This window comes from Corapipo altera, unplaced genomic scaffold (assembly GCF_003945725.1).
Source record: "Corapipo altera isolate COAL_440 unplaced genomic scaffold, ASM394572v1 288, whole genome shotgun sequence".
Taxonomy (NCBI): Eukaryota; Metazoa; Chordata; class Aves; order Passeriformes; family Pipridae; genus Corapipo; species Corapipo altera.
This window is the reverse complement of record NW_020885071.1, coordinates 172,253-183,020: the sequence shown is the minus strand read 5'-3', so window position 1 is coordinate 183,020 and position 10,768 is coordinate 172,253. Positions and strand designations below refer to the sequence as shown.

The following is a 10,768-nucleotide window of genomic DNA, read 5'->3' as shown; positions in this document are numbered from 1 at the left end:
GCTGCTGCTCCCAGTGCCCCCAGGGCTGCTGCTCCCAGTGCCCCCAGCACTGCCCAGTCCAGCACCCCAAAACCACCCCCCAAACACCCCCCAGGGGTTGTTTTTACCGTAACAGCCTGAGCTCAGCCAGCAGGGTCGGGTTCTGCTGGGCCTTCTCGGGGGTGGGCTGAGAGGCCTGTTCGTGTTCCAGCCTGAGCCGCTGGATCTCCTGGAGGATCTCCCTGTGGGAACGACAGAGGGGAGGTGAAAGGAGGGGAGAGTCACTCTCTGCACTGCTCCCAGGCAGCTTTCACAGCCCTTGGAGCACTTTCTGCCAGTCCCAGCCCAGGCACAGCAGTTCTGTTCATGTGTGGCTGGCACAGACCCACACCAGGACGGGTAAGTTGGTGCAGACGTAGGAACTGCTGCAAAACACAGAAAATTTATTGCTTAATAAGTGTGAAATCACTCATTGCAATGCCTTTCCAAACCCTTTCACACTCAGAGACTGTTCCAAGAGGACAAAAGTTCCATCTTCAGCACAACCAGCCCGGCAGGTACTGCAGGAAGGGCCCTGGGGCAGGACCTGCCAGCTCTGCTCAGCTCCCTCTCCCCTTCCCAAGGACTCTGGGCAGGGCAGCAGGAACGAGGATAACAGCTCATTGGAACAGAGGCAAACCCTCCAGTGTCCTCAAGGGAAGGGGACCTGCCCAGCCAGAGGGGAGGGAAGGTCACAGCCATGGCCAAGGGCCCCTCACTGCAGTGGGAATGAAACCCCTCTGGAGTGGAGACTGTTGTCAGCTCTCTGTGGAACTGCTGAGCTGCCCTTCTGGCAGGGCTTCACACCAGCACTGATTGAGATCTCCCTTATCTGGGATCTCCAGGAGTAATTTCAAATACCTGCAAGGTCTCTTGGTGGAGCACTGGAGCCATGGCACTGCCAGGACTGAGCTGCTCCTGCTCTCCAGGAACTGATTCTCCTCCAAACCCCCCCTGAGCAGTGTTTTACCCCAGAGTGCTGAGGGTGCCCTGGCACAGGGCTGTGCAGGCAGCTGGATCACAGCTGGCACAGCAGAACACAGGGAGACCTGAGCACAGGCACAAGGACAGCCTGGAGAGGCTCCACAGGTGACCCTCTGGAGCAAGAAGGATCCCATGGTTTGGGTTGGAAGGGACCTTAAAGCTCATCCCATTCCTCCCCCTGCCATGGGCAGGGACACCTCCCACCAGCCCAGGTCGCTCCAAGCCCTGTCCAACCTGGTCTTGGACACTTCCAGGGATCCAGGGGCAGCCACAGCTTCTCTGGGCAACCTCCTCACCACTCTCCCAGCCAGGAATCCCTTCCCAATGTCCCATCTCTCCCTGCCCTCTGGCAGTGGGAAGCCATTCCCTGTGTCCTGTCCCTCCATCCCTTGTCCCCAGTCCCTCTCCAGCTCTCCTGAAGCCCCTTTAGGCTCTGGAAGGGGCTCCAAGGTCTCCCTGGATCCTTCCCTTCCCCAGCTGAGCCCCTCCAGCTCTCCCAGCCTGGCTCCAGAGCAGAGGGGCTCCAGCCCTGGCAGCATCTCCGCGGCCTCCTCTGGACTCTCTGCAGCAGCTCCACGTCCTTGTGCTGCTGTTGCCCAGGGCTGGAGGCAGCTCTGCAGGGGGGTCTCAGCTGAGGGGGCAGAGGGGTAGATCCCCCCTGCCCTGCTGCCCACCATCCCTGGGGGATCAGCCCAGGGCACGGGGGGTTCTGGGCTCAGAGCCCCCACCCTGAGCTGTTCTGGGTCTGCAGACAAGAGAGAAACGGGCTCTGGGTGCTCAGTGCTGGTCAGGATGATTTTAAGAAGATTAGTGGAGAGGATCAACCCACTTCCTGGGGAACAGGGGCAGGGCAGCCCCTCCACAATGCTAATTAACTAACGTTAATGACTAACTAATCAGTTAACGAGGCAGCTCCGCCTTTAACAAGAGATCCGGGTAAACAACCTGGTTAATGTCACACAGAGGCTTCCAAACAACAGAGCACGGGGATGTTTCCCAAAACAGAGCAGATGAGAGCTGGTTTTTACCTGTTCTTGTTCTCCAGCTCCGCTATCAGCTGCCGCTGCTGCTTGTTGGCATCGAAGCTGAATCCCAGGTCCGAGGGCGGGCGGGGCTGGGGGAGAACACGGAGGGTCACACCGAGCACTCCCTGCCTCAGAGGGGCTGGGGCAGGGTCTGGATCCAGCCCCAGAATTCCCAGACTGTCCCAGCCCTGGGACACAGCGAGGGGGGCTGGTGGTGACCCGGCCTGAGCCCAGGGTGGGGCTGCTCCTGCTGCAAATCCTGGAACAGGATTTGCCATATTTTTTAGGTCTTGTTTAGAAAAGAAGCCCCCACACCTACCAGTGCCTACAGCACCCAGAGGATCTTCCCGGGAACAAACCCAGTTATTCCTTTTCTCCTGAAGTGCCCTGGTGAAACACTGACCCTGCCACGTGTCAGTCAGTGAAGAGGAGCTGGAGTGACCCCGTCCAGGACAGTCTGGAATGACCAACAGCTCAGTCTGGGACCCAGAGCCCTGCTGGACACCCCCCCATGCTGACAACAGGCACGTTCTGCATCCCCAGGCTCAGCTCTCAGAGCTCCATCAGTGCTCAGAAACAGCTCCACAGGGAGGTCTTCCCACAGCTGATCCTGACTCCTTGTGCTCTCCAGAGGTCCCAGCTCTCCCCTTTCCCAATCCATCCCCTTGCACTGACTCTGGGGTCAAATGAAGCCTCTCAGTGCATTCAGCTGCTGCAATTCCATGTTAAACAAACCTGAACCCAGATCCCCATCTCATGCCATGTTAGGTGGGACCCCCAGACTGTCCACACTGCCCTTGGCACCCCTTGGCGCCAGGAAACACCATCCATGGGAAGGAACAATATTCACAGGCATTAAATTTAAACAGGTATTGAATTTAAACATGGCCATTGCCTCTGGAAACATGGAAAGTTTACCATCACTGCCCTGTCCCTGGAAGTTGTTCCAGGCCAGGCTGGACAGGGCTTGGAGCAACCTGGGACAGTGGAAGGTGTCCCTGCCTGTGGCAGGGGGTGGGATGAGGTAAAGTCTGAGGTAACACCATTGTGGGCTTCACGCACCAGCCTGCACGTTTTCAGTGAGTGAACTCCTCTGGAACACATGGAATCATGTTGGAAAAATCCAGTCCCACCTTTCTCCCAGCACTGCCCAGGCCTCCCCTGACCCACATCCCCAGGGGCCACATCCCCAGGGCTTTAAAATCCCTGCAGGGATGGGAACTCCCCCTGCCTGGGGGCTGCACTAACTGCAGTCCCTGCTCTCATTTCTGCCCAGCCTTTTATGAACACCAGATTCTCACTGTCACCACCCTGGAACAGTCTGGGGGGGGGGGGGGGGGGGATTGTGAGGGCAAATTCCATCCTCCTCGTAAACCCGGGGACAGAATCCATTCCCACATCTGCACGTGGCTGTTTATCCTGAGGGGAGGGACCTGCCCTCCCTGGGAAAGTCGTGTGTGGTTTTTAAAACCTCTGCCCTCAGAAGAAATAAATCCAACCCAACCCCTTCATTTCCTAGTCAGCACTGCTGTGTCTGCTCTCCATCTCCCCAGGCAGGTCTGAATGACTCGTGTCTGCCAAGATTTATGGCTGTAATTCCATGCTTTAAAAGCCCACAGGTTGAGCTCCTGCCTGCTCAGCAGCTCTGAGCTCCAGGGAATATCCCTTTGCTGCTCCACTCTTACCAGGGCTTTTTACTACAGAGTGCAAAGACCTGCTGGGAGCCAACAGTGTAAGTCAAAACTACTGAAAAAAACCAAAACCAAACCCAACAACTCAACTTCTGCTGAGGCCTCAACAGCTCTGAGATCATCCAAGTGGCAAGGGCCCATTTTCCCTCACCAAGAAAATCCATAGGATGGTCGTAAAATCTACTCAGAACCCTTCCCATCACACAGGACCAGGGAAACCTGTGTTGCACTGTAATTTTAGTTTCCCTGTGAACTGGTCATTAATCCAGGGAGTGAGTGAGCCACCCTGGAACTGCAGGTCAGGAATCAAAGAGGATCTCCAGCTGGAAGGGATCCATAAGGATCATCCAACTCCCTGCTGGAGTGGTATTTGCTGACAGGAGCATTCAGACCTCACCTACAAGATCCCTGTTTGGGGGGAGAGAAGGAGGTGTTTAATCAAGCCCCCAGAGCCAGGTTGGCAGCCACTGTGCTTCCCATCACCACCATTTGGAAGAAACTGTGAAAGAACAGCAAAGTTTGAGTCTCCTGAGCATCAGATCCCAGGTTCCTTGGTGCAAGGACCTCACAGTGTCATGGAAAGTCTGTTCCAGCACATCAGCTGCCCAGCACTGTGGTGCCACAGGGTTCTTGGTGACCAACAGGCAAAGGAGAGGAACCAAATGACAGAAATGGCTCATTTAGCTGGTTTATCAAGGAGAAGAAGAAATGATCCAAGAATCAAGCTGCAGATTTATCTGACAGGAAAAAAACCGGTTTACTCATCCTTTTATTTAAAAATGATGCATCAAACAATGCCCAACACCTGAAAGAGAAGTTCTACGAAGGGAATATTCTGTTATTTAGGCTGTGGGCAGCTTTCAGGAGATGAGATGATCACAGGCTTTTAGCAGTGCCTGATGCTGAGGGAAGAGCAAACCACGGAGTTTTCAAAAAAAGAGCAACGTGGGCAAGAACAACCTAATTATCGTAACTCATCCACATAACTCAACCTAATTACCCACTCAGCCAGAACTGAGTGTTGGCTTGTGTTTGTGAGGTGCCAGTGCCTGCCCCCACAGCGGGGCTGCACAGCCCAGCACAGGGGGCCCTGAGCTCTGGGGTGGGTCACTGCCCACCCAACCTGTGCCCCACAAACCAACCTGCCCAGGGCAACGGGGAGAAACCCTGGAGAACAGCAGGAAATGGGGAGAAACAAGAGCTGAGGTGGAGCAGCTGGGAGAAGGGATGGAGGAGGTTGTGGAGGATACTGGTGACAGAGGCCCTGGGGTTGCTTCACAAAAACAGCTGTATATACAGATATATATATATATACATATATTCACCCAAAACACAGGTGATCCTTCCTCCTCTGGGGGTGCAGCCACCTCACCTGCAGGATTACCTGTATTCAAGGGGTCAGGCAGCACTGAGGTGGGACCTGCCATGGATGTGGATGTGGATTTTGTAGGGGAAGGCAGTCAGAGGGGCTGGGGATGCAGGAGATCTGCTCCCGTCCCCGATTTCACCACCAAGATGATGCTGGGCAGGAAATAGCAGGTTATTCCTCACCTGGGGCTGACAGTGTGGGCAGAGCAGCAGAGGGAGACAAAGGGATGAAGCTGTGATCCTGAAAGCTGTGATTTAATGGAAGTTTGGACTGTTCTCTGCTGATCCCCTCACTCCATCCATCTCCTCACCTCCCGCCTCTCCTGCTCTGCTCTCAGTGGAGCTGTTTGGGGTCACGGCTCTGCCAGGAGCAGATGGGCAGGGCCAGCCCTGCCCTGAGCACTCAGATTCAATAAAAGGGATGTTTTGTCTGCAGAGTGGCTTGAGGGGAACAAGAGCAGCTCAGTCAGAGCTCTGTGAGTGGACACAGACCCCCCTGCCATGCCCTGTTCGTGTGGCACAGCTGCCCCTGGCACTGAGGCTTCCTCCTCTCCCTCTCCTTCCTCCTCCCCACCTACTGCCCCTCTTCAACAACAAACAGACTTGGATTTCAAGAATTAACCCTCAGATCTGCCTCAAATTATTTTGTCCCAGTCAGACGTTGAGCAAAGGCTTTTCCCCCAAACACGTTAACAGGTGTGTTTGCACTCGTGTGGTGAGTGATGTTCATCCCAGAACAGCCCTGCAGAGACACCTCCAACCCTGGAGAAACAGCAGAAAGGGATGGGCTGGGTCAGACCCACGGCCACACTGCCTGGTGGATGATTCCCAGTGACCACACTGTCCCATGGATGATTCCCAGTGTCCACACTGTCCCATAGACAATTCCCAGTGACCACCCTGCCTGGTGAACAATTCCCAGTGACCACACTGTCCCATGGATGATTCCCAGTGACCACACTGTCCCATAGACGATTCCCAGTGACCACTCAGATGACTTCAAAGGAAGGAGTCAGAATCTTTGCACGAGGGCTGCTGGAGCATGAACATCCTGTCCCTGGGACCCTCTGCATTTCCCTCAGTTAGAGTATGTCAGCAAACAAAGCACATCCCATCTGCCAGGCAGGGCTGGGGAGGACAGCAGGACATAATTCTATTCACATCAGCCTCTCTCAGGTGTTCCCAGCAGATACTGCCCTACCTCACTTTCAGAGTCTCCACTGACAAATATTCCATAAATCCCTTATGGTGCCTTTTTTTTTTTTTCCCTCCATTTTTCACTTCCATTAAGGTCCAGATTCTCAGTAAAATCCAGGTGGGAAGGAAGCTCTGGAGGTTTCCATCCACGTCCATTCACAGCAGGTCGCTCAAGTCCTTCTCTCTGAGCTCTGAACATCTCCAGAGAGGGAGCTCCCAGTTCTCCTCTGGCCAACCTCTTGGACAACAACATTTGACCATTATCGTGGTGACAAAAGATTTTCTAAACATACAGCTGGAATTCCCTTCCTTGCAGCCTCTGTTGCCTGCTGTCCCTTCCCTGAGGGCTCTGTGCTGGGGTGACCTTGGCTGTGTGAGGGGCTGGCCCTGATGACAGGGCCGTGTCTGGCTCTTCAAGGAGGCTTCAGGCAGCACCAGGACCCTCCTTTGCTTTCTGTTGTCCATCTCCAAAGCTGGCTCAGCCTCACCCCTGTGTGGTGTGACCAGGACCAGCCCTGGGCTCTGCTCAACCTCGTTGGAGTTTTCCTCCAGCCTGGCAAGGTCTCTCCATCACTGCCAGGCAGCTCCAGTGACATCCCAAGTTATGTGTTACCTGTTTTCCAAAGAAGCTTGGGATGGTTTGGGTGGGAAAGGACCTTAAAGTTCATCCAGTCCCACCCCTGCCATGGGCAGGGACACCTCCCACCAGCCCAGGGTGCTCCAAGCCCCATCCAACCTGGCCTTGGACACTTCCAGGGATCCAGGGGCAGCCACAGCTTCTCTGGGCAACCTGTGCCAGGGCCTCCCCACCCTCCCAGCCAGGAATTCTTTCCCAATACCCAATACTCAACGAGCATCTTTCTCCTACTGGATTTCCACCATGTTTATTCCAGTGGGGTTTTCATCTGACCTTCCTCATTTTAATTCCACGTGGAAAGAAAAAATTGCTCTTTTTTTTTTTGGTTTTGGATTTCCCAGCCTCTCCTTCACTCCTGTCTCTCTCTCTGTGTTAATGCTGCAAGAAGAATATTGAAAAAAACCCCATGATTTTGGCTCAAACATCTCCAGCATCTCAGCTGTTTCATCTTCCAAGAGCAGGGAATGCCCTGCAGACACACAGACGTGTCCCTGTGGACGTGGCACGTTGTCCCCACGGACACGGACACGTCCCACTGTCCCAGGGCTCAGGGGGATGTTCCCCCACCAAGCTGCAGTGGCCAACTTGGACAAGGAAGGAGGGTTTTCCTTTGGTGAGGAGCTGCCACGAAGCAAAGCCCTTTCAACTTGGATTCCTTCAGAATATAAAAAAAAAAAAATCCATCCATTGCAGCTGATTGGCATTCCTGGACTGGGAATAAACAGTGGAGCCAGTAAATAACTTCAGATTCCTCGTGGCCAAGCTCTGGTTGCAATGGAAACACACTGTTGTTGCTCTTTCATCCTTTCCCTGTCCCACGTCAGTCCCTGGCACTGCTCTGACATCTGCCCTTCCATGGGACTCACGGGGGTGAAAAGAAAGCAGGGATTTGTCACAGGACTCTGAAAAGCCTCAGCAAACCCAAAATGCTGCTCTGCACACCCAAATCATTAATTCAGGTTTTGACCCCTTCCAGAACTAAAATGGACACCGGAGCAGGCTGAGGTGATTCACAGGTTTTTAAACCACCAGGTTCTTTCAGAACCAGTTGGTGACTCCTTGGTTTTCGTAACACTTTGTTTCCACCAGAAAAAGTCAAGTCATGAGTAAGAACTGTTCCACCACCTTCCAGCGTGACAGTGATTCAGCACTTACTGTCTCATTAAACAACTTGAATTTTACATGGCTACACGGAAATTTCCTCCTTTTTCCATCCAAACCTGAAACTTGGCACTTTATCACTTTAATATTTTAACATGACCACGGTCCTGCTGAACAGAATGAAATGGGGATATGCAACCCCACCCTTTGACAGAGGTGTTGGGAACTGACACTTAAAAATGTTCAAAAAGCACAATTCTGTTTTTATTAAAGTTTTATAGAAATGTCTGCTCACATCCCTCTGCCAAAGGTGGGTTATGAGCTGAACACACACCGAAGGAAGCTCAGGAATGCGGGAGATGGCTCCTGCAAACTCTGCTCTCTCCTTCCCTAGGGATAAATAACCTCCCTGTCCAGGTAGCCTGAAAATATTCCATGGAATTTCAGTAAATTCTTATTGTTGTCCTGTAGCAATTTTTCTGTCAGATCAGGATTTATTTTTACCCATTTACAACGCGTTGGGTGTTTCCCTTTCCCACGAGAAGAAAGTGCGGACGCAGAAACCACCTTCCTTTGTCTCCCAGGCCCCTTCCCTCTGGAATAAACACATCCCACTAACGTTGATTTGTTTTCCTCAGCTCTCCACGCATTTATCTCCTCTCTGGGCTAAGCAGGACTAATCTGCTTATTCCCTCAGCTCCCCTGACCTCGTTCGGGATCATCCGCGCTCCCGTCCCCCATTCCCGTTTCCCCGCTCCCAGATCCCTGCTGGAACAGGGAACTGTGCTGCTGGACAAACCAACCCCGACTGTTTGGTGCAGGGGTGGGAATCCAGCTCCCCATCCTGCCCACCCCATCCTCCCAGAGCCCCTCCCCTGCTCCCCGGGGTCACTTACGGCGCTGGCGGCCTCGGCGGCGAGTCGCGCGGCGTACCTGGCGATCAGCCGGTGCTCCTCGTCCAGCCGGCCCGGGCTGTCCAGGACACTGCCAAGGACCAACAGAGCCGTCAGTGCCTCGCTGGGGCAGGGAGGGAAGGACAGAGTGTCAGTGCAAAGAGCCAGAGACACCAAAGGGAGAGACAGTCCCACTGGAAACGAGCTCCGTGATTCCCTTTTCCGTCCCAATGCTCCCCGGGCTTCCCGCTGAGCAGAGTGTGCTCCAGGACTCACGGAGTCCAGTTTGGGATGTGTTAAAAGGACTCAGTCTAGGCACAGATTTGTTTCTGGGGAGCTTGTCTGCAGACCCTTTTGGTTACTCAAGGTGGACAGGGGCCAGCAGCCCGGCGATGGAGGAGGAAAGCCTTCTCCTCCAGGGATGGAGGATCATCCGTGTCCAAGCCAGGATGGTTTCCATGAGGAAGAGTGGGGAGGACTGTGCTGACCTGAGAAGGACCTTCTGGCACTGAACAGCATCGACCTAAATGCAAACAGCACTTTGCAAGTCAGCCTGACTTACACCTGACTTACACCTGACTTACACACACCTTACAACACCCCTTTACAAAGGGGGGCAGTTTAAGATCTGGTCCTTCACAGCTCAGCTCCAGAGGGTGACACAGCTCCAGCTGGCTCCTACTGCCAGGTTGGACGGGGCTTGGAGCAACCTGGGCTAGTGGAAGGTGTCCCTGCCCATGGCAGGGGGTGGGACTGGACGTGCTTGAAGGTCCCTTCCCACCCAAACCAGTCCAGGATTCCATGGATGCCTCACAGGCTGCAGCTGCCTGGGAAATGCTGCTGAAATAGGTGTTAGGAGCCATTTCCAACAGTCCTCAGCAGAGTGACAGCACCCTGAGGTGACAGAGGAAGGGACAGGGAGGTTTGAGACAGGGAAAAAAGCAGAGACAGCTGAGGAGACAGATCCAGGGTGGGAAGGAAAGGCAGCACCTGGATCTGTCCCATGTTCCACACTCTGTGTCCCTGGGCATGTTCACCATTAACAGATTAACCCAGGCTGGGAACAGGCAGTGCCCCCAGTGCTGAGGCAGCTTCTCCTACTCCCAAACAATTCTCTTTTTAACTCTAAACACACTGGGGAACAAAGGCTGATTTTTGGGTTGTATTAACTGAAAGCAGCCAATGCTGGGATCTGTTCCCAGCTGGATTTGGTGCCACAGTGGCCTCGCCACAAGGAACCAGGAGGGGAATCCCAAATGAGAGAGCAGCTTTTTAAATCAACATCCAACCGCTGGATTTGGGAGTTGCTGGTTATCCCAGTGCTGTCCAGAGATCCCTCATCCCACTGCAAAGGGAACCACTGGATCAGTGACAGGAACCAAACTGTTGTTAACTGGAACAACCAGGATTAGTGTGGGAAATGAGGAATGTGCTTCCAGTGGCCACTCAGCCTTCCCAGTGCCACCCCTGAGGTTCCAGGGGGGATCCACGGACAGCCCAGGGCGGTTCCTGAGGGTGCTCCAGGGAAATTTGGGGTCACCATCACCACAGACAGCAGCAGGTTAAACCAGACACAGACCTGGTGCACCACAAAAGCCACTCCCACCTCAGAAGGTAATTTACATTTCTTTAAGCTTAATTTCAAGAATTTATGTTTCCTTGAACCAGATTTACGCTGTGAACGTGATGGTTATTTAAGAATGCAGATTTCTTTCCATCAACACCCAGTTTAAGAACCTGAAGTCTTTGAAGACTCCTAAGTTCACCAGGTGATGGTTTTGGTTCACCAGGTGCTGTGTTTTGTTCACCAGGTGATGTGTTTGGTTTGCCAGGTGATGTGTTTGGTTTGCCAGG

At 53.6% G+C, this 10,768-nt stretch overlaps 1 protein-coding gene across 1 annotated transcript in view; it reads right to left on the bottom strand.

Annotated features, from left to right (window-relative positions):
* The window catches only part of LOC113959899 (dystrobrevin beta-like), a 105,227-nt gene that overhangs the window by 51,413 nt on the left and 43,046 nt on the right, over window positions 1–10,768 (bottom strand). The window contains exons 12-14 of the mRNA XM_027669190.1: window positions 8,918–9,005; window positions 2,031–2,116; window positions 108–221 (exon numbers count right to left, since the gene is read on the bottom strand). Of these exons, the coding sequence (XP_027524991.1) occupies window positions 108–221; window positions 2,031–2,116; window positions 8,918–9,005 (288 nt within the window). The remainder of the gene's footprint in view (window positions 1–107; window positions 222–2,030; window positions 2,117–8,917; window positions 9,006–10,768) is intronic.